The 27,194-nt window shown below is 51.6% G+C and overlaps 1 protein-coding gene across 2 annotated transcripts in view; it reads right to left on the bottom strand.

Annotated features, from left to right (window-relative positions):
- Positions 1-19,505, bottom strand: part of ADCY3 (adenylate cyclase 3) — an 87,762-nt gene extending 68,257 nt beyond the window's left edge. Inside the window, exons 1-2 of one of the 2 annotated variants that reach the window (XM_008515276.2) lie at positions 19,231-19,505; positions 17,907-18,757 (exon numbers count right to left, since the gene is read on the bottom strand). In XM_008515276.2, the coding sequence (XP_008513498.2) occupies positions 17,907-18,581 (675 nt within the window). In that variant the 5' untranslated portion in view covers positions 18,582-18,757; positions 19,231-19,505. The remainder of the gene's footprint in view (positions 1-17,906; positions 18,758-19,230) is intronic. The other variant, XM_070574284.1, reaches the window with a different exon arrangement.
- Between the last annotated feature and the right edge of the window lie 7,689 nt (positions 19,506-27,194).

Genomic DNA, 27,194 nt, shown 5'->3' with positions numbered 1-27,194 from the left:
AGATATCTGCTGTCATTCTTATCTTTAATGTTCCTCTCTATGTAATGTGTTTTTTCTTCCTTTCTGGTTGCTTTATGTTTCTCCTTATCACTAATATCAAGCAATTCAATTATGATGTGCCTCTGTCTGACTCTCTCTATTTTTATGTTTTATATTTATCTGAGTTATGTTGAGCTTCTTGAACTGTGGGTTTATAGTTTTCACCAAATTTGGAAGTTTTTCCATCATAATTACTTCAAATATATTTTCTGTCCTCTCTCTGTTCCTCTTCTGGGACTCTACTGCTCCTCACTGCCTATAGAATGTAGGCAAAGCTATCTCAAATAGCCTTCTAGGTCCTCCATTTCAGATCCCAAATTACCTCCCAGCCTTCTCTCTTACTATCTCGTACACCCAATTCTCCACTCAAAGGTTCTCTGTTAATGCACATATGTTCACCCCCAGACCACTGCTCCTTCCCTACCAATTTAAGACTCAAAATCCAATCTGTCCTTCAGGGCCCAGCTCAGCACTGTCTCCTCCAAGAGACCTTCCCTAATCGAGGCAGAATGATGCTTTTTCTCTGTATTCTCACAGGTCCTGTGGTCACAGCAACCCCCTGGGGGCTTGAGGACATCCTTTCAGTCAAGTTGGGATGAGTCCCACCCTCAGACCCAGAAGAAAGAAAGGTCTTGGACCCTGCCGTCTCTGTGATGGGAGTAAGAGTAATGATTATACCAAAATGCACCTGTGCAGGACTTTCCTGAGCGAGAAGTTGAGCACACAGAATTTTATGAAGGAGTGAGTCAGGAAGCATCTCTCCCTTTTCCAAAGGGAAAAATGAGCCACACAGCAGATTAAGTCAATTATACCGAGCCAGAAGAAACACCCTCTAAGGATCTTCACTCCCAGACCAGTCTCTCAATGTAGCCTCTCAAGAGCTGGGGGAAAAGAACGTTCCAGCCTTTGACTTCCTTCTTATAAAACGGGGAGAGCAGGAGCAGATGGTCATGTTCCAGGACACCACACAGCTCCTGGCTCCAGGTCTCTCGGGAGAGAACCCTGGCCTGGTGAGGCCCGAGAAGCCCCAGAGAAGCAACAGAATTCCCAGGATTGGGAGAACAAAAGAAAATGAACCATGCAACCAAGAGCACCTCACCAGAAGAAGATCTGAAACCTGAGGCCATCCCAATTCTACGCTGGAAATTCTTTCAACAGCACAGAACTCCAGACCGTCCCCTTCAAACGTGCCCACACCAGGTCACGTGCCCTCCCTCCATCTCTACCTTCCTTTTCATCATCTTCCCCACACAACCACACACCCAAGAGCCTCCTGTCTAAACAAATTCCTCCTAACACCCCACTGGCCCCTCACTCACTCTTGCCACCTCATATCCCAATGTCACCTGCCTCCAGTGCCCACCTGTCTCTCCCACCCACACCCTTCAAAGCTCACCCATCTCTACATAAGTTCCTGAAGCAGAGCCACAGAGAATCCTTGTGAACAGACTCTCTGTCTCCTTTCTGTTTCCTGCACCTGTCGCAGGTCCCTGCCCCACCATACGGACAGTATCACAGTGTTCATCAGTTCCCTCTTTGAGGGGTTGAAAGAATAGTGGCCTGGGGGCCAGGAGACCAAGGCTACAGACAGAGGCTCTGACACTGCCTCTCTGTGTGACCTCAGGCAAGTCACTTCTCCTCTGGGCCTCAGCATCCTCTCTGGATGTGTTGGTAGTGCCTTGAAGGCCATCCCTCATGGCAGAAGCAGTGTGGGCAGTAGGGGACAGCAAGTAGCAAGAATAAGATCCTCTTGGGTGCAAACCCCCACTCATCCTCATTTGTAAATTCCACTCAAGCAAAACACAGTTTGGCACCTCCCAAAAGGGGTAGAGTTTTTGCTTTTACATAGTTAACAAGTAAGCATACAGTAACAGGAACACTTGCATTTGAATGGGTCTTCATGGTTTACAAAGTGCCTTCAGTCACTGTCTCACGTTCTTTACCACCACCCTGCAGGAGCTGGCGTGTTGTCATCATCACAGCAAACTTATGAGGCAGAGCACCATTCTCAGAGCTTTACCTATGGTAGCTTATTCAGAGATTTAGTAAAGAGGCACAGAGAGACTAAGCAACTTGACCAAGATCACAGAGCTGGCAAATGGCAAATCCAACCTTGGAACCCTGGTATCTGGCCCTGTGTCTGGCTCTTACTCACTGGGCTACATGCCCCTCTATCCTCCTCACTTGCAGAAGAAGAAACCCAGCTCAGCGAGATCAAATGGTTTTCCTAAGACCCCCGCACCCACAGAGTGACAGAGTTTGAACTAAACTCCCCTTCACTGACAAAACCGCAATGAAACAGCAAAATCAGAAACACAAAGAATGTCAGCACTTGGCAGGGACACGGACGCTGCGGAGCCCCAACCATCTAACAGAGATCTAGCGGGGTTCACTGAGCTGCCCAGAGCCCCGGACATCCAGCTCCTGGCCCAGCTTCCCTCCTTCTCCTGCCTCTCTGTCTGCTTCTCCGTAACCACCACCCTTTCTCTTCTGCCCTGCGAGTTGATCTGTGTTGATTCGGATGTCTTCATGAGTCCCAGTGAATAAACTGTTCACTCAGGACCAGAGCTGAGCAGGCGCCACGTCTAACGGCAGCACCTTGCTCTCGGCTGGGATGCTGCTGTGCATCCTGCCACCTCTGCCGTCAGCCTGCTGGGCTAGCTGCGCCTGCATTTCCTGCCCAGGGGGACTGGGAAAGAGTCCTCCTTGCTGTACCACATGGAGGCTGGCAGGAGCAGCTCGCCCTCAGTCTTGTTCTTCCTCAGCTCGAGGAGCGGCCAAAGCTGCTCATAAGAGGTCACCAGTTGGCACCTCGAGTGGGACCTCCTGGCTGCAGGAGGAAAGGTGTGCAGACTGCAGGTGCTGGAGGGAAACTGGTTCCCAGAGAGGACCATGTGGATGTTAGCGCTGAGAGGTTTGCTTCACTGATTTGCATAAACATATATAAATAATCTCTCAATCCTAAATATGCATATATTCACATAAATATGCAAATTCATAGAAGTACACACACCAAACACTTGGCAATGGCTGCCTATGGGAAGGGGAGCCAGGAGTGGAGGAGCTTTCGCTTTTATTCTTTACACGTCTGCCTCAGTTGAATCACTTCTTACAATAAGCACTTGCATGATATAGAAGAAAAATCAATCTTTATATCTATCTATCTATCTGTAAAAAGGGGCCCAATGGTACTGGTACCAAAACAGACACACAGATCAATGGACCAGAATTGAAAACCCAGAAATAAAACCACATGTCTACAGAGAGCTAATATCCAACAAAGGAGCCAAGAACATACAACGGAGAAAGGAAAGTCTCTTCAATAAATGGTGTTGGGAACACTGGACAGCCACATGCAAAAGAATGAAAATAGACCATTATCTTTTGCAATACACAAAAATTAACTCAAAATGGATTAAAGACTTGAAGATAAGATGTGAAACCATAAAACTCCTAGAAGAAAATATAGGCAGTACACTGTTTGACATTGGTCTTAGCAGCATCTTTTCGAATACCATGTCTACTCAGACAAGGGAAACAAAGGAAAAAATAACCAAACGGGACTACATCAGATTAAAAAGCTTGTGCAAGGCAAAGGAAACCAGGAAAAAAACCAAAAGACAACCCAAAAACTGGGAGAAAATATTTGCAAATCATATATCCGACAAGGGGCTAATCTCCAAAATATATAAAGAACTCACACAACTGAACAACATAAACCAAACAACCCGATCAAAAAATGGGCAGAGGATATATACAGACATTTTCCAAAGAAGCTATACAGATGGCCAATAGGCACATGAAAAGACGTTCAACGTCACTAATTATCAGGGAAGTGCAAATCAAAACTACAATGAGATATCACCTTACACCCATTAGAATGGCTATAATCAACAAGATAAAAAATAAGAAATGTTGGAGAGGATGTGGAGAAAATGGAACCCTCATACACTGCTGGTGGGAATGCAAACTGGTGCAGCCACTATGGAAAACAGTGTGGAGATCTCAAAAAATTAAAAATAGAAATACCATATGATCTAGCTATCCCACTGCTGGGTACTTATCCAAAGAACTTGAAAGTAACAATTCGAAGAGACATGCACCCCTATGTTCACTGCAGCATTATTCATAATAGCTAAGATGTGGAAGCAACCTAAGTGCCTGTTGACTGGATAAAGAAGATGTGGTATATATACACAATGGAATACTACTCAGCCATAAAAAAGAACGAAATCGTCCCATTCGCAACAGCATGGATGGACCTTGAGGTTATGATATTAAGCAAAATAAGCCAGACAGACAAAGACAAACACTGTATGATTTCATTCATATGTGAAAGATAAACTAACACATAGACAAAGAGAACAGATTAGTGGTTACCAGGGGGAAGGAGGTTGTGAGGTGGGCATAAGGGGTAAAAGGGCACATACATATGGTGACTGACAAATAATAATGTACAACTGAAATTTCACAATGTTATAAACTTTACCATGACCTCAATAAAATTAAATTTAAAAAGAGGCCCAATGTTAACAGTAGGTGTCCTTGAGGGATAATATTATAGGTAGTATTTTCCCATACTATTTAGTATTCTCCAGGTTTTCCATAATGAACGCATTTGTACCTTTTATATTAGATTGCACCATATGAAATGAAATTGCCATTTTTTGCAGGTTGAAAGGGGTTGGATATCAGCAATTTCACGTGATTCAACCTAACAATAATTCATACGTCAACATTCAACAAATATTTATGGAGAGATTGCTCTGTGCCAGGCCCATATCCAGACAATAAGTCTTTTTTTTCTTAAGAAAGTAAATAAACCAAGCTGGACCTCCCTTGTAGACAGGACCCCAGCCACCCATCTCTGAATCCCCAGCACCCTGCAGCTTGTACAAACGTGTACCCAGAGCCACATGTATTTGTTTGACTGAGTGAAAAGATAAATTAGTAGACAGACGGACAATAGAGGTTCATCAACAGGCACACAAATGAAATTATACCTTCTAAGCCATCAACAACGAACACAGCATCCCCACAAGCAAAGAAGAGGGCAGACGAAGAAGGGGCTGTATCAGACTCCGGTTAACTTGATAATCATGCTGATCTTGGCTGCCCTGGCAGCGCGACAGGAACAGAGAAGCAGTGAGGAAGGGACGGCACCAGGGGTGTGCAGGCTGCAGGGGGACACGGCTACGGTCAAGCAGGCAGCCCAGGAAGGCAAACACACTCTTGAGCCATGAGCAGCAGCTCCTGCTGAATGGTCCCTGGGAAGGGCTCCGCTGCCTCTCCCCTCTCTTGCAAGCAGCACATCCTGCCAGGCCAGGGAGCATTCCGTCAGTCTTTCCAGAGCTGTCCTGCCATCTAGGCAGCAGTAGGTTTCTCTATATTAATTTAAATGTTTACGTAGATGATAATTCTTTCATGAAGGCCTGACATCTAAACTCTCCAGAAGTAGACACCACCTGCCCCACGAAACCTTAAACGACAGCTACAGAATTTGTATCTCCAGTATTTGTGTCCTACCACGAAGCAGGATGGGAGGGTTCTTAGAGCAGGCAGGGGAACTGCAGTGTGAGACAGGAGAAGGCACTCCTGGGAGCCGCATGGCAGTCTGCAGCCAGAGAGAGTGCCCAGGGTGAGGTAAGGTTCCAAGGACTTCTTGAAAAAGGGAGATGGCTTAGACTTAAGAGGAGACTGAGGGAGGCCAAATTCAAATACAGGAAAGGCTGCAGGGTAGAAACCAGAGGCAGATGTGTGTTACTTCCTCTGGATAAACTAGAACCAAGAACAGATGCTAAGAGGGGGCAGGATGGGGCTCCAACAGAAGGGCCAGGAGCACAGGACAGCACGGAAGCTCACCGGTACTCCGGACGAGTCCAGCCCTGCCCTGGGGCACTGGCCTCACACGCCCAGCCGCACGATCCCCTCTGCAGCTCTCTGGCACCCCTGCTCCAGCTTTCGGAGAGCTTCCCAGGAGTCAGTGCGTTTAGTTCCAAACCTGTTTATGTCAATTGTTCAGGGTATTACAGTCACATAATTTAATTAACTATAACCCAACAGACAAAATATGAGTATGAAAGACAGTTGTTGTTTCTAAGAAAAATAAAGTGAATATTTTGGAGATTTTTGGTAAATGTGAACAGTGAAAAGAAACTGCTGTTGAATTTAAAAATGGGCAACACAAGAATAAAAACGTGGCCCCAAAAAGGGTCATAAAAACTAGGATTCTGTAGCCAGATTATTTCCAACTGACTTTTAATTCTCCTTCCACTTTAGGGAAAATGGAAATTTCAGATGACACAGTGTACCAACCAAAGGCCAGAGGAAGACGAACAAGGGCATCCAGACGCAGAGGAAACATCTTTCCTTTCGACAAAGTTGAGCAAGCGGCTGTACAGCTACACGTTGTCAATTAAAATAAGCTATTTTAAATGCCTATAAGTGCACATATGTATGTGCAATTTTTTTTTGTTTTTCCTGGATTTTACTGACTTTAAAAAAACTATTTTGTTGAATTATAGATTACATACAATAAAGGCACCCATTTTAAGGGTATATTTTGATGAGTGTTCACAAATTTATATAGCCGTGTGACTACACCCACAATCACGATACAGAACACTTCTGTCACCCCATAATGTTCCTTTGTGCCCTGGCTAAGCCCCACCTGCCCCACAGAACGTCTGAGGCATCATGGCTCCCACCACAGCTCACAGGTCATCCACTGACCACCTGTGCTCACTACCATCTAGTTTTTGTTTCAATCCCTTTTTTCCGCATACAATAAAATACACTCTTTTTGGTGTATAGTTCCATGTGGTTTGACACAAAGTAGTGTGACCACTATCACAATAATTTAACTTTTTGCCTTAACTGACCAACTGCCTCATCTCAGTCTCATCAGAGAAGAGGACTCCCACCGCACTTGGGTCTGGCAGACTTGGACTTGAGAGCAGCCTGCACTGCACCCTCACTGTAGGACCCCTCATTTACCCCGTGTCCCTCCTCCACTTTCTCTTCTATAAAATGCCAGAGAAAAGGACATCCACTCACGGAGTAGGTATGAGGACTGAACGACACGACACAGATTAGAAGTACTTTAAAGACCTATGTAAATGCTATCTGTAACTAGTTTTAACAGAGTCTTCAGACCATTTAGGTTGTTCTGAAGAAGCGAGCTCCCCATCCCTAGAGAAACGGAAGCAGAGACGAGAGGATGTGTCAGGATCCCACAGGAGGGTCCCGGCACCGCCTGTGATTTGGACTGTGAGCTCCATGATCTTTTCCACCCCTAAATCCAGCAATGACTGTGGTGAGGTGTGCGTCACTAACCCTGGTGAAAAGGAAAATGAGGGCACCCAGGGGCAGCAGGGACATCCCACAGCGCTGTGGTCCCCTTTATGCGCAACAAAGGGAAGAAGCTGCACACAGCTCAAGCATCTGACCGTATGGAAGAACACGTTTGACATTCGTCCAGTCCAAACCATTCCAGAGACTCTTCACCGTCTCTCCCCACGTGCTGTCTACTCAATTCACTCCTCCAAAAATAGGGAAAAAAGAAAAAAGATGGTAAGTGAAAGGCCACTGCCATGAAGCAAAAAATAAAACCCTGCATCAAAAGCACAGTTCTTTGTCCTCCTAGGGAACCTCATCTGAAAGGACATTCTCTCCAACATTTATAAGGCAACAAAAAAAGTGGTGGCTCAGCAAAAAAAAAAAAGAGGGAGAATGAATGTCTGACGACCCAAACAAGGTGCCCTCCAGACTCTCTCGGGGTTGGCCCAAGCTTTTCTAAAATTCCTCTTCATCAGGGCCAGTAATAATAACGACGACAGTGACCCAGAGCAACAAGCATTTCTAGTGCCAGCTGCATGTCAGGCCCTGGAAGGCCATACAGAAACATTTCATCCATCACTGAACTGACCCTATAAAGAAGGTATTATTAAGCTATTTCACAAAGGTGGAAACTAGACAGCGAGATTAAATAATGCACCTAAGATCTCACGGCTGGTAAGTAGGACAGCCCGGAGGCAACCCAAGTCAAATGACTCTGAAGCCAGCACTTCTGTGGCTTGGGAAGCAGAAAGACCCCCCGCAGGTCAGGCTGCCAAGGGCCCTTCACTAGTTTATAACTGTAGAGGTCAGCTGAGTCTGAGACAAGACGTGACGGAAGGGATAGGAAATGCTCGTAAAGTAACCACGTTACCTGGGGCCCCTTACTGAAATACAGAGGCCATGTCCCAAATCTGTCCCCAGAGATGGACAATATAATATTAACAATTACAACCCCAATTTGGGGGGGATTAATGTGTTTTCCAGTGCTTAACAGTGCACCAGTGAAAGATGAACTGTAATCATGTGTAGGACTTTAGAAAAAAAGAGAGCTGAAGAGTGAGAATTTGTGCACTTTTCTGGCAATCTGGGGGAGGCTGTGTCTAGCTGACAGAGTCGGCCAACACTAGGAAATGAGCCCATGGGGCAGCGGGGGCAGTTCCCAGCCCCAGCCTGGGATGACAACCCACCCTCAGCACCATGCAACGCCCTCTGCTCAGAATCCCCTTCAGGAAATTACTGATTTGGTTTCTTAGGAATTCGTAGCAAATTTTACCAAATAACATAGTATTCCCCTGCCTTGGGAGGGTGGTGAAGTCTACCCACCCCCGCCAGGTTGGCGACTGAGCTGGGCTTATCGGTCAGTCTCTTAAGAATTGGCCTATAGGGATCAATTTCCCAGGGCCCGGTTCCCTTGGGGGAAAAACTCAGCCTTCCAGGGACAGCTCAGGAGCCCACCTAGAGCCAGCCATGCAGCTAGGACAGGCGGCTGCCCCAGCCTTGCGCTGCCGGACCTGACTCGGCTGGCACCAAGTTTCATTTCATGGGGACCCATCTTGAAATGACACGTGAACGACAACCACAACCATAGAAATCTCGCGAAGGTTCAAAGCCAGGCCGCTTACGCTGGGGTTCTGAATGGGGGTAAAAGTGGGGTGGGATTTCTTTTGAAACATGTCATTTTCTTTTCTGTTTACAACAAAGAAAGTGTTCTTGAAGACAGGAAAGGGAAAAGGAAAGAAAAGCTTTCATTACTAATCAAGTAAATTTCCTGGGAACCACAAAGAGGAATTTTGCTGGAAGAAACAGCTGAAGACGTGATCAGAGGAAGGCAGGCTCAGACATAAAACGGCCAGGAGAGGAAATGCCGGGAGATGGGCAATGGCCCTGCTGGTATCATATATAAATAACAACAAGAAGTAAATAAAATATAAAGGATAAGTAAAATTAATAAATTAAGAGTAACCAAATGCCCTACAGAAAAGGAACTGTCGAGTTAATTACGGTACAGTTAGCCAACATCATATTATGCAGCCATTAAAAATGATGACTGTGAAGACTAATTTAAAACAGAATAAAGCCTGTGCTACGAAACTAACTAGGAAAAGGAGGGGTAACACGTACAGCTTTGTAAAATTTTCCATATGAAAGACTAGAAAGGAACATACACACAGTATTGGTTACCATAGGATTATAAATTTCTTTTCTCTTGTTTCCAAAGTTTCTGCAATATTATACACATTTTATAATTGAAAACATTCTTTTAAATAACCCGTTTCACAAAGAGGAAAAAAGAGCCAGTTGATTACACAGAAAAGAGATGAGAAAAAGGATAATGAATAAACTTGGTCTGATTCATTCATAGATCAAAGATCAGAGGTGATTTATCAAGATTAAGTGCAATAAACAAATAAACCTCTAGCACTTGCATGGTCTGCCGCTATAAACATCACCCACCCTTCCTCCACTAGGTAACAAAGCAACACTCCTGTGCCCTTGTTCACCAGGTAGCACAGTGAGCAGCCCCCGCAACCTGACGCCTTGGCCCCACCTCGCCTTGGCTGGGCTTAAGCTTCTCCCACACAAGAGAACCCATGCTGCAAACACCATCAGACAGGGGCTGCCTCCTGCTCCCAAATGGTCCATCCACCGTGATGGACCACAGGCCACCTTGGAAAAGCAAGAGCCCAAGCAGGAAGCAGAGGCAGGGGTGAGGCACGGATGCTCCAGGCTGGGGAACTCCCGTCCTCGCCGGGCTGGCTGCTTCCTAGTGTGAAGTCTTAGCCCTCTTCCCTTTTGCTTCTACACACTTTCCTTGGGCAGCCCTTCATCCTCCCTATGGTCTTGGATGCCACTTAAATGCTGGAGATTCCTAAATCTGCAACTCTAGACCTCTCCTCTAAGCTCCAGACTCGAGCACAGGGCCTGGTTTACAGAAGATGTTCAATAATTACCCACTGACTAATCTGACATCTCCACTTGGGTGTCCCATGGGTACCTCAGACTGAGCTCATCTTCTCCATCCCCTGCCTCCTTCCTGGTGGGCGGCCCTCATGCCGTCAAGCCTAGACTACTTTAACAGCCTCCTAAACAGTATCGGCCTCATCAAGTCCACCAGAATGATTCTATTAAATGCAAATCAGATCCTATCTGCCCCCTGCTTAAATTCCTTCAATGGAGCCCCATCATTGTAGGAGTAAAGCCCAAATTCCTTAGTCCTTCTGCTATCTGGCTTCTCTACACCTTGTCTCTCCAGCTCCTGCCACCCACTCATGCTCCTGTTACACAGTAATTCTCACCAATCCCAAGCAAACAAGAACCTCCTATGACTGACTGGAAAGCCTATTCCTACTGCTCCACCTGGCAAACTCCTACTCATCCTTCAAAACCCAACTCAGTGGGTAAGTCTTCGGAAGCGTTTCTCACTTTTCCTAGGCAGGCCCTCCCTCACTAACAGGACGTGTACCACAGCCTCTGAGCTCTTTGAGGCCAGGGCTGAGTTTTACTCATTCTTTGTACACCCTGCCCAGAACAATGCTTGCAGCCTTGACGAAATGTTTGGCAAGTGATGGGGGGAACGAAGTTTCTCCTCAGACTGGAGGTACAAGCAGGGGAGGTGATCACACAGAAGATCTGTGTGATCTTATGCAAATCATTTTTGCCCAAGGAAGAGATTAGAAGTAGGCCAATAGGATATCAAAGACTCATTTTCCAGGCTCCTAAGAATCTTCCTCTATTTCTGCTTTTTCCCTAGACCACAAAGAATCTTTACCAACAAGTGGCAAAGGAGTATTGATTAGCACCCTTGAAGAATTATATAAACCTTGCTTTAAAAAAATCATTCTCCAATCACTTGGATTAACATCAGAATGTTTCCCCTAGCCTGGATCTAGCCAAAAATTTATCAAACTCTCAATGAGCGTTGATGAGGAGGGAGATAAAGGTAACAGCAAGCAAGAATGTCTGTATTCAACAAACATTTACAGAGTGATGGTCACCACCAAGGCACCACGGGTGCTGCCAAGGAATTCTCCCATCAGTCTTCATCTCTCCTTGAGGTAAATGACAACCTGCTAAGACAGACAAATTTGACGTTTCTGAAGGACATACGTACATGAGCAAATTCCTGCCTCCTGGAAAAGGAATAGACATGAGAGCCAGGCTGCCCGTCTAGCTGATGTGTGTAGAGAAAGGGCCAGGATGGGCACCGGGGTCGTGACTGGAGGCAGGGACTGCCGCCCTGTAAGTGGTGCCCTGGACAGACGGCATGCCTGTTTGAAGAGTTAAGAGAACAAATTCTTCTCACCAACATAAGACAAGGCCCAGGCAGATGACCTATGAGCCACCGTCTTTTTATGTGCAACACGGTTTCTGAAACTTTCCGAAAATCTAAGAAGTGATGTATTGGCTCTCACAGAGAATCGAGACCTTTAAGAAGTTACATGTGCCCTGCTCTGAACCACATTTCTAACTCTCGAAGCATCCTGTGGTCCCAGAGTATTTTTGTACCGCCCCCAGACTCATGGCTTTCTTCATTTCCTTCTCCCCAGCAACCCCCATGTGTCCCCTGGTTTAGGAAATGGCCTCAGAAGGTGGCTGCTCTCCATTCCTCCCCTTCCTGTATGCACATATCACTCTCCCATCAAGGGGTAGAATCAAGTTCCCTTTATCTTGCATCCCAGTTGGCCTTGTGACTTGCTTTGACCAACAGTGATGGCTCTATCCTCTAAAAACTCTGGTAGTTTCCACTTTCTCCCACAGACCACCATGCTGCAAGGAAGCCCAAGCTAACCACATGGAGAGGTCACGTGGAGGAGCCTGAGGCTCCAGACATGTGAGTAACGCTTTCTTAGAACTTGAGCATAGCTGTCAGCCGAATGCCGATGGCTGAATGAGAGTCCCAGCAGCCAAGCGAGTGACCCCACCCAGTGCCATATGATGCAGAAAAACCACCCACCTGAGCAGTCAACCCAGGGAATCACGAGAAATAATAAACTGCTATTGTTTTAAGCCACTAAACTCTGAGGTTGTTTGTTAAACAGCAACGGATAACTGAAACACACGGTAAATGAATGTATGGCCATTGAGAAATAAGCCACCTCACATTAGTAAACTTCCCAGAGGCCCAAAATATAATCCTTATTTATCCAAACTTGTTTTCATCCATTTCTGATAAAAAATATTTTTAGAATGCAATACTATACCCTACTTTATACTAAATGTTATCTAACATTTCCTTGATGAGTGGGTCACCATTACAGACAAGGTATAAGCGCTGTTGGTTACAACGCTCCACCCCCAGACAGCTATGCTCCTCGATGAGGGGCAATATGTCTGTCCTTAGAAACACCTCCTCTCCCCTATGTTGCTCCTTCTAAGAGTTGTGGGTCAAGAAACCAAAGACCCAATCCTGTTGGAACTGTGTCTCCACAGGCTTTGGGGAAGATCTAAGGGGCTCTTTGATAACTGCAGAGAAGGAACTCTGGAATCCCACTGGGATTCGAATTCTCTCTGCCACCTACCACTTACGTGGCCCTAGACAAGTCCTTCACTCATCTCGCATTTGTGTCCCCATCTGTAAAATGAAAATGTTACCTCTTGCTGGAAGATACTCAACGGAAACATAGCAAGGACTCAGTAAATGTAGGTACCTTGTCTACACTCCATGTTCGCTGGGCCTGGCCTTGCACAAGGGTGTGACTCTGACATCTGAGTGTTGGGCAGGACACATACCCAGGGAAGTCTACTATCTCGAGTGTGTATGTTGGCGAGGGAAGAGCTGGTGGGAGGAGGGAGTCTGAATGCTTATTCAAGGTTGGCCCACCCTAGTGGGATTTGCTGTATGTTTACCAAGAAACTGCGAAACAAGAAGAACCTCAGAGTCCCAGCAAGTCGGATTCGTGGAGAATTTACCAAGGCTGCTGGGCACACCAAGTTCAGGGTTGTGCGTGTGTGTGTGTGCACACGCATGTGCGTGTGTACACACGAAGTGCACCTTGGAGCTCACAAAGCAGGCCTGAGGAGGCAAGGGGAGACCCTGGTATGGAGACTGGCATGTGGACTTGGACGTGCTGCTACCTGTTACCCACCACAGGCCCCACTCTAGTCTTCAGTTTCTTCTCCAGAAAAACCCAGCTGATGATAAAGTGCTGATTTAAAATAATAAACATGAGGACTCTGATGTTCATGGCACAATGTCAGTGAAATAATGCGGATGAAAGAAGGGACCTAAATTGCATATGCACAGTGATGACAAACTGGAAAAGCTTTGTTTCCACACAGATAAGGATCAGAAAAGGCCACAGAGAACGCGACCGGGGCAAGGGACGGAGGAGGTGACTTTCTGCAAAGCCGTTTCCATGTTCAATAATTGAGTACTCCTCCCCACGTGCAGCTGGATTCGATGGCTTCCACAGGCCCCTTCTGCGTATTTCCTTGTTATTCTGGTTTCTACGAGATGCCCACCTGCACGCTCTCTGTGGAGAGATGACGGCTTTGGTCCCACCCTGGGACAGTGGCAGAGCCCAGGGCCAAGAACTGGGTTGATGTGCCTCCTCCCAACCTGTGTCCCCACAGCCTTCTCCCATCTCGCCTGCCTCTGGCTGCTCAGAGCCCCCCGGGCTGCCCTCCTGCCACCCCACCCAGCTCCTGTTCCAACTCACCCGACTTCACCTCTCATGTCCTCCTGGCCACGCTCCCACAGGGAACATTCTGTCACAGGCTTCTCCCCTCCTTGCATCCAATCCCCAGGGGGAGAGAGAGGGGTGTTTCCTATTTTATTTTAGGGCTTCCCATCTCTTGGCACTGTTCTTCAGCACCGCTTAGCAAAGACACTTAGGGGTAGCCAGAAAGGCAAGAAGGAGGCCCAGATGCCTGGGTTCCAGAGAAAGAGGCTTCTGGGGAAGCCCTCTGCCCCCCACACCTGCCGTCTCACCTCTCACGCACCAGTGACCCCTCCTCAGTCATCCAGCCCCTCCACCTCCTCTCAACCTCCCTGAGCCTCAGTTTCCTCATCTGTAAAATGGAGCCAGTCAGATGCAGGATTAACCGAGACAACATACAGAACCCCGAGCTCCAGCCTGCAGACAGGGGAGTCTAAGCCTCAGCTCCCTCACCCACAACTTGCGGAAGCTGCCGCCAGCCCCTCGGAGCCGGATGCCCAGTCCCCGGGTGAACGATCCGCTATCTAATTTGTAGGTGTGAAAGGACTTACACATCCACAGCTCTATTGTGTTCTAATTTGTGAATAAAGGTCTTAACAGGCTATTAATTCCATGAGAGAATTTTGCTCCCAAATCGACTTTCTGCTATGAAATAAAGCTATAAAATATTTTTCAGGGGTTCCTCGCCCCTAACTTGCCACAGACTCAGACCTTTACTGACACTGTTGGAAGCCAGCAGGTGTACGCGAGCGCATGTGAGGGTCTCAGGAGCGGCCACAGGAATGCTCCCCGCCATCTTGGCTGCATTTTCTCCCCACCCCCATCTTCCCAGCCATCGGCCACTGCCTGGTTCTGCCCTTGACTCCCTCCTGCTTCCTCCTTCACCCCACAGGCAGTTTGGGGCAGTAAAAGGCAAGTTGTGCCCTAACAGGCCTGGTGATGCCAGGACCCAGGCAAGAGGACGGATGTGGGAAAACCGTGCCAGCTGCAGCTCGCGCCCCCCAGCCCCCCAGCCCCATGCCCTGCTCTCCCCCACCATGGCCTCCGACTGTCATCTTCTGACCCCCATTATTCCCAGACCCCGCAGGCTACAAAGCCTGTACCTGTTGCTCAGTAATACTGACTCATTCACTAATACATGAAGCCCCAGCAACACCCCAAGCCCATACCCCATCCCACAGCCCCTGACTCCACCTGCTCTTCCTGTTGGAACCCCACCCGCCCACCTCCCAGGAGAAGAGCCCAGGGCAGGCTGTACGGCTCGCCTCTGACATTTCAGGCTGCCCCGAGGCCCCTGTGTCCCTTCTGTCTTTCCCCAACAGAGCCGAGTACGGGTGTAGGGGACAGAGGAGATAGAGGAAAAAGACCTGGGCATTGGAAATACTTCTTCAGTGCTGCCAGTGACAGCAGCAACAAAACTCACAAGCGCCCAGAAATCCAGTGTCTGCTTCTAACTGTGAAACCGGGTTCACCCCATCCCATCCTGACCCGGGAGTCCCTGGCTACAGCCAACTGGTGATGGGAGAAGACAAAGGAAAGGGGAGTCTACAGGCAGGAGAAAGAAAAGAAGGAAGGTGCCTGGATCTGGGGAAAGTTCCTGGTATTACCCTGATTAGGGAGCTGTCTGGCCACCCTGTTCTCATGTCCCTGTCCTCCTACCCTTGACGCTCCCCCATCCCAGGAGATAACGGGCCCAGAGGAGCAGCGGGCAGGTGAGGGATGCTTCATCCCACGGCTGGGGGAAGCAGTATCCAGGTGTTGTCCCCACAGCAACGCAGGACCACACAGGACTCAGTCTCCACCACGTTCAGAGACCCCCAATACAGGGACGCTGTGACTGAAAGAAGACCTTAGTGGGTGAGCCTGGGAACCAAGGCATCTTTTAAAAAGTCACATTAGTCCCAAACAAGTGACTCAGAAACTTCTGGAACACAGCCCACTGAAAGCTGGGGCCTTCTGCATTCTATCTCAGGCTTCCGAACGGAGCCACCTCCCCACCCCCTATTCCCCAAGCCACATCCAGGGCACTGCTTCCATGTCAGGCCATGCTCTCCTGGGATGCTAATATTGTTATTTTTGATTTACTTATTTTTCTATCTTTTTTTCTGTTTCCTAGTCTTTATGGATTTTTGCTTCTTAGCAGCCCCCAAAGGAGACCAGTAACCATGGGTTCAGCCTCTGGGCTCCAATGGGGGGAATTTCTGTTTTTCTCCTTTAATGGACAACAAGCCTATGGGCAGCTCACGTGGTCCAGGGGCCCTGGCAGAGAGGAAAGGGCCAGAAGTGACTGGTCAGTAGAAGGTAATGGTTCACAGCTGGATCCCAGACCCCAAAAGCTGCTGGGCCCACTTGCCTATTTGCCCCAAACTGTGCTTTTTACTGATTCCCAACAGGAACGACCTTCGCCATTCTTCCCCAGACAGCTTGCAGCATGGCCCTCAACTGGCAGAGGCACAGGCTGAAGTTCACCAACCCCGCAGTCAAGATAGCAGCGGCAGGTTACCACCTTATACGGATAGGGTATTGCGAGAAAAAGAAGGGGACTTGCTGGTGTGCCCACATGAATCCACAGGCCCAGCCCAGGGCCGGGAGCCTGCAGAACCGAGAGGCACAAAGCTTCCGTGAGAAAGGACGCCGCGTGAGCCAGAATGGGAAAACAGGAAGAATCTTGGTCCAAAACCAGAAAAAAGTTAAAACAGAGAAAAACCTGTTTTCCCCTAACCAAGAAGGAGGCAGTGGGACAGCTCCACAGGGTGCTTGTCTCAACTGCCACTGGGCCCCTGGAGACTCAGTCCGCAAACCCAGAAGACAATGATAATGGCTTTGGCCGAGATGGAGGCAGCAACGTGACGTAGTAGGAAGAGCACTGGAACTGGAATTGAGAAATGGGCACTCCAGCCAGATGACTCCATAACTAGCTGCGTGGTCTTGGGCAGATCACTTTCCATCTCTGGGCTTATGTATAAAATAAGGAGGTAGCAGGTAGGATGTCCAATTGTAGAATTCATTGACTCTAAGCCCCACGGAGTCCCTCAGATGGGTTACCAGATAATCAACTCAGAAGGCCAAGAGTCACATGTCCCGGTCTACAGCCCCCCAGCCCCTAGCCAGGGTGGGAGCACCATGCTGTCTAGTAGTTAAGCTGAGGCCAAAATTCCACCCCTTCCAGCAGAACACGTCCTCAAAGAACTAGCAGACCCTCCACCACCGTGACCGGCACGACTGTCCCCGTTTGTGTCCCCATACCATGCCTTCTGTGGGGAGACCGTCATCCCTCACACCACGTCGCTGCTCGGGGCACCCTGAGCTCCCTCCCAGTGGCAGAAGAGGGATCTGTGGCCATCGCACCTTCCCTCTTCACAGCCCTTCACCCTTCCTAGCGCGCTTCCCCCACAGTTCGTTTGATAACGACTCGTTACACAGGCGGGCACTGTCCCCCTTCGACAGAGGCACACTGAGTCCACACAAGTCAGTCACTCGCTAGAGCTGCTCAATGACAGGCTAGAGACCAGAAGCCAGGGAGCCCTCTTCCCCACAGAGGTCTTTCCGGTGGAGGAGGTCAATGACAGGAATGGCTGCCTGGAGACTGGGCCTAGGCGGGTCTTCCTGCCACTCACTCAGGGTGGGCACGGGTGACAGAGTGGCCCCGAGGCCCAATGTCCTGAGATCCTCCGGTCCCTAGGGCCAAGCACAAACTCTAGCACAAAGCCAAGGGGTGAGGGAAAGGTGCTCCTCTTTGCACAGCAGCTGAGAGACCCCAGGACACGCTGTGACTCAAGGGCAAAGAAAACGACGCCACCCCCACCTTCAAAACAGGTACCACCTCAGCTGAGAGCTGGTGGGAAGGGACCGACCGAGGTGGGGACTCACCTCCCTCAGCAACTGCATCCCCTTCAGCCCATCCTGCTGTTGCTGGGCCACAGTGACCCCCAGGACGAGCGTGTGCACGCCACAGGAGACCACAGAGATGATGACGATGGGGCTGAGGCTGAGGGGCAGCGTGATGAAGAAGGAGAAGACAAAGAACGCCTGCCAGCCCACCGTGTCGCTGGCCGCGTGGGCGCGGGAGAAGTTCAGGCCCAGGTAGGAGAAGATCTGAGCTGTTAGCAGCAGCCACAGCAGGTAGGGCACCACTCTCCGGGTGACCCGGTCGGGGAGCAGCCCCTTTTTGCAGAGCACGAAGAGGATGAGGTCCAACACCAGGCCGATCCCGGCCACGACCAGGGAAGCCAGCTTGTCGCTGGAGAAGACCACTGCACACATGACCACCACGTAGCAGTCGAAGAGGGCTGCGAAGACCACCAGCACCAGCAGGGTCTCGTGGCGCTGCCTCTTGAAGTAGGTCTGGTACAGGTTCTCCAAGGACTCGGGCACGAAGGTCAGCCGCATGAAGCGAGGCAGGCAGAGGCAGGAGCCCGAGTTCCGGACAGAGATTTCATGGGTCCGGCCCACCCTGCGGTCAGGGTCAGAGGGCAGGCTGACAGAGTACTCAGCCGAGTACTCAGCAGAGTACTCAGGGTCGGAGAAGCCCTGGTTCCTCGGCATCCTGGCTGGTGTCTGCTTCTACTGGCCCTGGAGAAGTGGACCGGGAACTGAAGAAAGGCTCTGGGAAGGGCCACCTACCAGGGCTCTCTGAGACCTGGGGAAGGCTGAGGGCCGGCCACCTCCGGCAGGAAGGCAGAGCTGGTCTCCAGGGCACAGGGAGCGCTGATCATCTGGAACTTAAAACAACATGCTAAGTCGAAGCACCTCTTCCTCCCCACCTGTGCTTTCTCCGGGACCGCCCTACCCCTCAGAAAGGAGCCGCTGCTGCAGAGGCTCCAGAACCAGGGCTTTCTCCCGCCACCCCCGTGCTCCCGGCGCCACCCGACCACACACACACTGGGTCCTGTCCACGCCAAGTGCTCAGTTTCCCGTCTCCGGCTTGCCCCGGGGCCTGGCCGTCTCTCCATCCCTCGCACCCCGGGTCTGTCTGTCTCCTCTCTCAGTCCCTGACTTCCTCGCCTAAATCTCCTCCAGGCCCAAGCCTCCGAAACTGAAGATGAAACAAGCCAGAAAGAAGCCAGAGTCATCCCGGGGATTCCTGAATCTTCCTTCTGTTTACTTCCTTTCCCATCCAGCCCTTGGCGACTCTGGCTCCCCACCTCGGGGCACTGTCTGCCCTCCGGAAGGCCGGCCCTTCCCCTGCGATTACCTGTGCGGGAACTCGGGAGCCGCGTGCTCCGGGCCGGTCCCCGCGCGGCTGCGGGGCTGCGGGGCTGCGGGGCTGCGGGGCTGCGGGGCCGCGGGGCCAGGTCACGCGTCGGCGGGCGGAGGCAGGAGGGCTCAGGGCGCCCGGGTGCTGCTCCCCGCGGAGCTGCGCCGCCCCGCCAGCGCCATGGCCCCCGGCCCCCGGCCGGAGCGCGACTCCCCCGCCGTCAGGCCCGGGATCCGGCCGGGAGAGGCGCAGGGCTGCCCTTCAGCATCCACAGGCGCCCGGCCGCGGGAGGAAGAAGGAGGCGGCGGCGGCTGGAAAATTCGGGGCGCCCGCCCCTAGGGCTGCGGCTGGCGGGGCCGGGGCCGGCGTGCGCGGCGCGGCGGACCCCTCCCTCTCGCCCCGGCTGTGGGCGCGGCGGCGGCGGCGCGGCTAGGGGCGCACCCGGGGCCCTCCCCGGCGGGAGCGCGGGCCGAGGCCGGGGGAGCCCGCCAGCATCCTCTGCCCGCCCGCGCGCCGAGCGGAGCCTGCGAGTCCGGGCGCGGCGCGCTGCACTGTGAGTCCCCGCGCGGCGCCGGCGGCTCGGGGGCCCCGCGCGCCCCAGGCCCCGGGAGGCGGGCGGCGCCCCTCCCGCTCCCCCTCCCTGCCCGCAGTCGCCGCCCTCTCGGCGAGCGCGCTCGGAGTCGGGGCGGGGAGCGAGGCGCCCGCTCTAGACCCGGGACCGGCGGGGGAAGGAGAAGGGCGAGGAGGAGCGCGGGGGCGCGAGTTGGCGCGGCCCGGGGGCCCCACGCTCCAGTACCGGGCGGCGGGCTGGCGGCGACTGCTGCGTGGAAGCGCCGGGGCGGGCGGCGGGCGGGCAGGATGGGCGAGTCGACGCCTTCCCCCCGCAGGCCCGGCTCGGAGGATGAAAGCCCGGACGCGTCCTCCCGCAGGTGAGGCGCGCTCGGGGCACCCCAGCCGCCCCCTCCTTCGCTGCGGCTTCCTTCCGGGCCCGGAGGGGCCGAGGCTGAGGTTTGGGGATGGCTCCCCGTCGGGCGTGCCCGGCCTAAGTGTCCCCGCCCACCCTGGCAACCTACACTCCAGAGCACGGGGCCTCAGCTTTCCGCAGACTGGCCCAAAGCTGAGCCCTGTTCTTCAGGGGTAGGAGTGGCCCAGATGGTACCTGGTACATGGAACTGGAAGAGACCCTGCTTCAAAAAGATCTCCCGTGTACATTTCACCTGTTTGAATTTACCAAGTCAAATGCTCCTTTGACTGGTTAAGCCTATCAGTCTCTTACACTGTAGTATAAATTACTTTTCTTGGATTTGCCAGAACACCTTGCCAAGATCAACCACAAGCTTTAGGAATTTAGATAAAGGGAGAAGAGGAAGATAGGTTGTTTTGAAAGAAAAGCATGTGTGAGAGGGAGGGGCTTGCTGAGGACAGCCAGGAGCATTAGGGGATGGGCTCCCTAGGGAGAACAGAAGAAATGGATTAGAGAGGAGAGAAACTGGCCATCTAGGCCCTGGATGGAGATTCCTCCTCCAGCTCCTGAGACCAATCCATGAGTACCCTTTCCAGAACCTCAGGTGTCAACTCACATCCTTCAGGGAGTGGATTCCTCAGAGATTTGATCCTGGCATAGCTGTTTCTATCAGTCCCTCATACTAATTCTGCAAAGCTGCCAACCTCAGCCCAAACTTGTCACGGCTTTGATGTCGAGGGTGGGGGACATAGTATCAGATTTAGGAGGAGGGTAATTTGAATAAGGGATCACTTTCCCCCATGGTTTTAATTTGTCTGGAGTCCAAACATTTATTTTAAATTGTTACATGATGTTAAAGGATGCATGATTTTTATGTTTAACAAAAGGATTTGTGTTAATAAAAAGAAAAAAGCTGATCAATACTGCTTTGGCACAAGGGACCCCCCCCCCCCCCACTGCACACTCTGAGTCCCTCCCCCTTCCCTGGCACACTGCCAACCCTTGGAGCTCTCCTGTGGGGCTCCCCACTTGGCAGGGCCATGCCCAGCTCCTAGGCCCTGTGGCCTCCCTGCCCAGCCTTCTGTCACCCCCCACGCCCCAGCCTCTCCTCCCCACCCACCCTGTGAAGGGAGAGGGTTCCACGCAAAGGGACCCCTGGTCAAAACCCCAGTGTCCTGCCTCTCCTTCCTTGACCCCGGGCCTCGCTGTTCCACCGCCCGCCCTTCTATGATCCTACTCTCTTCACTGTGGGCACCTGGCGAGCAGACCTGTGCTGAGAGCACACGGCGGATGCCCAGCCAGGCCGGACATCAGGGGAGACCAGAGGAGGCCCCCAGCCCCTGTCCTTGGAACGCCTGCCAGCTCTGCCAGGGCCCCAGGTTCACTGAGAAGACAGGCCCTCAGCTGTGCGCAGATGGCAGTCAGAGGTGACCTGAAGCAGGGCCTTGCAGGACCAGAGGGGAGGGTCTGATTGGGCCTGAAAGGGGCAGCCTTCCAAGTGGCTGGAGCTCAGCAGCACATTCCCGTCCCTGCTCTGCATTCTCGGTTGTGTGCGCGGCCCTTCCCTCTGGACGTGGGAAGCCCAGTGGGACAGCTGCAGCCCCTCACTGGGCCTCCCGGGAGTCAGAGGCAACTGGGTGAATATTCCAGAGCAAGAGAGCCACTCAAGGTCGTGCCCACAGAGGAGATCAGGGAAAACACAACTAGCTGGACACAGGCAGCAAGGCCATGAAAGCCTCATCTGTCTCACTCGTGCCGCTTCTCTAGCACGTAGCGCCCAGTAGGGACTCAAAATATAGTCGGTGAGTGAATGGATGCTATTCCTAGGAGGAAATGGCACTTTATGAGTGCACTGGCTGCCCCCGAAGGGACAAACAGGCCTCATTCATTGATGCTGACAATGTTCTAGTCCAGGGGCAATTAAAAATAACCACACTCAAGTGAAAAGGGTGGGATTATGGGGGAGGTGCCTTCAGCTCCAAGCTATACATTTTGTCTTGTAATCTGGACAACTGGCATGCTTTGCTTTTGCAATCAAAAGATACAGGAAATCTATCTTTAAAACACACGCATGCACACATATACGCACCCACGCAACCGGAGAGCATGAATGGCTGTGTGGGTGACTTGCCTATGGCACGTGTCTTAAAGTGAAGACAGAATCGTGGCTTCCTGACTCCCACCCTGTCCCAGGACCCGCTTGGATGGGAGACCTCTTTGCTGAAGGCACCTTTTGTTTGTATGGTTTAAGACTGGAGATGATGGCTGAGAATTAATTATTATTGGATAAACAAGAGTCGTTTGGCCCCTGGGGAAATGTGGTGGCTCCTGAATCCAGCAAACAACAGATCAGAACAGAACCCTGGTGTCCTGGGGGAAAGAAGCAGGAGGAGAGGAGATCATTAGCTCCCCTGGCGGGGGCCCCAGGAGAGCCCTAAGCCAAAAGCAGCGCCAGGGAGGGGGGCCTGCATGCAGGTGGTTTAATTGGGCAAGAGATTCCCGGGGAAAGAAGGCAGGAAAGGCGGTAAATACAAGGCGTGTGACAGCGGTCACCACCCTGGGCAATGGAGCTCCACCCCTCTGGGCCCCTCGGAGGAGCCGTGCAGAAGGCAGCTCAGGATTTCCCAGTGGAGGGCTGGAAGGATTTGTCCACCAGCTACCCTCCGCCGTTGGTCAAAGGGCGCCAGTTGGGGTGTTCACTCCTGAGCACTCCCAGGTGTGCACGAGCCTCAGAGCTGCTGATGGGGGTCCCAGGCAGGAAACGAGACACACAGGGCAGAGAGGCAGGGTGCTCCAGGGCACTACATGGGACCCTGGACAATTACTCAGCCTCCCTAAGCCCCAGTGTCCTTGCCGTGCGATGACACAGCGCTAACCCCTAGACAGGGTCATCGGGAGGAAGAAGGGGATTAGTGGGAACCAAAATGGTTGGCAGATCTCCACAGAACAAGCCCACAGGAGCTCCCGTCCATCTCCCAGCTGGATCCAGCAGCGCTGGCCACTTCTGTTCTAGGTGACCTGCACAGGGCTGGGCTGCCTGCTCCCTTGGGCCCTTTGTGTGGTTCCAGCTGGGACCCCCTCTTGATCCCATAGCAGTTTTCTTCTCTGACGGCATGGGCCTGCCTGCCACTTCTTCATCTGTGTCTGTCCCTGTGTGTGTGATGAGTGAAAGCATGTGTGATGAGTGTGAGTGAGTGTATGTGCAGACACTCAAGGCATGGCCGCACCACCTGCCCGTGCAGGTCTGGCTCCGGCCGCACCTCCCCATCTGTCTCCAGCTTGTCCCACCGGGCTGCACAACCACTATGCCCTGCTTGCTGCCCTCGGGCACCACTCCAGGTCTCTAGGGCAGGCAGAGGGAAGCAGAGCTGAGAGAGCAATGTGCAGACCACATCGACGTGCTGGCCTTCCTGGGCCGGGTGTGTTTCTGAGTCTGTCCCCCTCCTGGGGGTGAGCAGGTCCCCTGGTCCCTCCAGCCCAGTATTTGAAACACAGTAGCTACTCCATAACCTGCCATTGGAATAACATCAATTAAACGCTAATCACATGTTTTCACACATTGGTCCCAACCTCCTTTTGGGCGGTAACAACAGCGGTGGCAGCACCCACTTCCTGCGGGATCCCGCCTTCCAGGCATGTGGGTGTGTTTTCTCCTTTAGTTTTATGAGGTAGGTACTCCTGACATCTCCATTTTACAGTTGAGGAACCTGGGGCTCAGAGACTTGAGATAACTTGCTCCTGGTCCCACAGCTCGGAAGGGGCAGAGGGCAGGCTGGATTCCAGGTGCTCTAGATGGTGCCCGAGTTTGCCTGGAGCAGGAATCCTCAGGAAGCCTGCTTCAGTTGGTTACTGCTGCTCTAACCAAGGCTGCGCTCGCTCTCAAAGACGGGGTGCCAATTTACAGCAGGGAAGCCTGGAGAATGCTGGCTCCCTGGATGTCAGAGCTGACAGAGACTTGAAACAGCATTCTGCTCCAGCCCAGATGGGGAAGTTGAGGCCCAGACAGATTAAATTTGGAGAAAGGAAGACACATGCCCTTGGACTGTGAAGCAGCTTGTGAATGCTGAGTAATCCTGAGGCCTCTTACGGAAATGTCACATTTCCAAAAGCGCTCAAGCCGGGGCCCCTCCGGGAAGAGACACCATAGAAATATGTACTAACAAGCCTCTCCTGGGGATAAGGAGACGCAGACAAAGATTTTAGAACACCAAGAGTTGGCTAGAAAAGGCCCAGGCCGGGAGGAGATGGGGGCCTCCACCTCCAGGGTCCCTCTGACACAGGGATAGTCACCAATACCCAGAGGAGCGAGGCTAAGAGGGCCGAGTCCTGGGGGTCCGGCTGGGGGGGCTTAGAGAAGGGCTGGCTCAGAGCCCAGATTGCAGATGGAAACTTGACCTCCCCCCCACCACCCCACTCCTCCCCACCTCGTCCCCATCTCAGGAATCAGGAGTCACCCTTGACCCTGCCCTTCCTCTCACCTCCTCCCACCCAATCTCTACACCCCAACCAGGACCATCTTCCACATCCAGATCTGATCTGGTCCCTTTCTTATTTAAAACCCTGGGCACTAGCTGTCCCTGCCCCAGGGTACGAGGAACTAGGGGATTAAATAAGACAGTACTTGTCAAGTGCTCAGGTGTCACCCTCCCTTGGAAGTTGTCCTCAAGGACCATTAGTCATTCTTTACTTGGAGATCTGTAGTGGGTTGAATGGAGGCCCCCAAAAGATGCGTCCATGTCCAAACCCCTGGAGCCTGTGAATGTGACCTTATTTGGAAGAAGAGTCTTTGCAGATGGAACTAAATTATGGATCTTGAGATGAGATCATCCGGGATTACCCGGGTGGCCCTAAATCTGATAACAAGCATCCTTAGGAGACACACAGGGGACAAGAAAGGCACAGAGGAGGGGCTGATGTGAAGACGGAGGCAGAGGTTGGAGAGATGTGGCCACATGCCAGGGAACAACTAGAGCCCTGCGAAGCTGGAAGAGGCAAGGAGCGATTTTCCCCAGCCTCCCGAGGGAGGACGGCCCTGCTGACACCTTGATTCCAGACTTCTGGCCTCTAGAACTGTCAGAGAATAAATTTCTGGTTTGTTTTTTGTTTTTTGAGAAAGATTAGCCCTGAGCTAACATCTGCTGCCAGTCCTCCTCTTTTTGCTGAGGAAGACTGGCCCTGAGCTAACATCCGTACCCACCTTCCTCTACTCTACATGTGGGACACCTACCACAGCATGGCTTGACAAGTCCTGCCGTATCTGCACCCGGGATCTGAACCGGCGAACCCTGGGCCGCCGAAACAGAGCACGAGAGCTTAACCCCTGCACCACTGGGCTGGTCCAAATTTCTGTTGTTTTAAGTCACCCAGTTTGTAGTAATTTGTTACGACAGCCACAAGAACCTAAGACAGGATCCAACAGCACATTTTCCATCCCTATATTTAATGCTTGCTAGGATTTGTTGTAATTTTACATGGCTGCCACCCCCGCTCTCTGGAGTAGAGAGGCTCCGGGTCAGGGCCTCTGTTCCCCTTCGTACCTGGAATGCTGGCCCCTGATAGCTTCTCAATAAGCCTCGTTGCATTAAGAGAAACAAATCTGCTGGGTCCCCCTCTGCAATTATGGAACTTCTTCAACTGGGGAACGGAAGCCCCAGGCACCCTGAGACATGCTAGGAGGTGGCAAAAGCTGCGGACGTCACCTCGTAGTTATTCCTGGACTTCAGTTTTACTTGAAGTGATTTTTTTTTTCTTGGAAGAAGTTGAGTGATTTAACTGGTAAGTAATTTTAATCACACTTTTTACTGTGCAACCATCAGGGATTGACTGTGGAGTGGAATGCACAAATTCGTGTCTGTTTTAAGGGACAAGACTGTAAGAAGATGAAGACACCACGGTGACCCTGTGCTCCCCCCTCCAGACCTCCTGGAGGGCTCCTTCTCTCTGCCTCTGCAGGAACGCCAGAGATGCCCAAGGTCCACACCGCTCCTCGGACCTCCCTGCTGCTGCCCTGCCCCCTGGGCCCAGCCACGCTCAGCTCCTCATCATTCTGAGCACACTCTTCACGCCCTCGCCACTTTGAATATGCTGTTCCCTCTGCTCGGATCTATGTTCCCCGCTTTGGCCACCTGGCAAACTGCTACTCATTCTCAAAGACCCTGGGCCCTGCCTGCTCCTTGGGGTCTTCTCTGGTCCCCAGGCAGGGGCAGCCCCCTTGGGAACCTGCTGTGAGGACAGTCTGCCCGTCTGTCTCCCACTCTGGATGAGTCCCTCACAGGTGGACCACGTGTTCCCGTCCACCCCCTCACCCACTTCATGTTTCTTCATAGCACACACATTCTGCCTAAAGTGATAGTGTATAATTATTTGTTTATAAGTCTTATTTCTTCCCCAAAAAATGTGAGTTCCAGTGGAGAAGGACCCTGTTTTGTTTTAACTTCCTATACCCCTGTGCTTAGCACCAAGTTGGCCCGTAATAAGTGTATTCCTTTTCTGTAGCTGCTATAATACATTGCCACAAACTTAGTGTCTAAACAGTCCAAATGTATTATCTTACAGTTCTGGAGGTCAGAAAGCAAAACGGTTCTCACTGGGCTAAAATCACAGTGTTGGCAGGGCTGCATTCTTTTCTGGACATTCCGGGGAGAGTCTATTTCCTTACCTTTTCCAGCTTCTAAAGGCCTCCCACATTCCTTGGCTCATGGCCCCTTCCTCCATCTCCAAAGGCAGAGATGTGACAACTCTCTGACCATTCTTCCATAGCCACGTCTCCCTCTGACCAGAGCCAGGAAAGGTTTTCCACTTTGAAGGACCCATGTGATTAGACGGGAGCCACCTGGATGATCTCCCCATCTCCGTGTCCTTAACTTAATCACACTTGCCGTGTAAGGCAACACATTCACAGCTTCTAGAAGTTAGGATGATGACAATTTAGGGGGATGCTGTTCTGCCTATCACGGTAGGCTCCTGATACCCAGGCCGTACTAATGAGAGCAAGGAC

Source organism: Equus przewalskii, chromosome 14, assembly GCF_037783145.1.
Source record: "Equus przewalskii isolate Varuska chromosome 14, EquPr2, whole genome shotgun sequence".
In the NCBI taxonomy this organism is placed as follows: Eukaryota; Metazoa; Chordata; class Mammalia; order Perissodactyla; family Equidae; genus Equus; species Equus przewalskii.
Note: the sequence above shows the minus strand (reverse complement) of the source record. Positions and strands in the feature narration are given on the sequence as shown.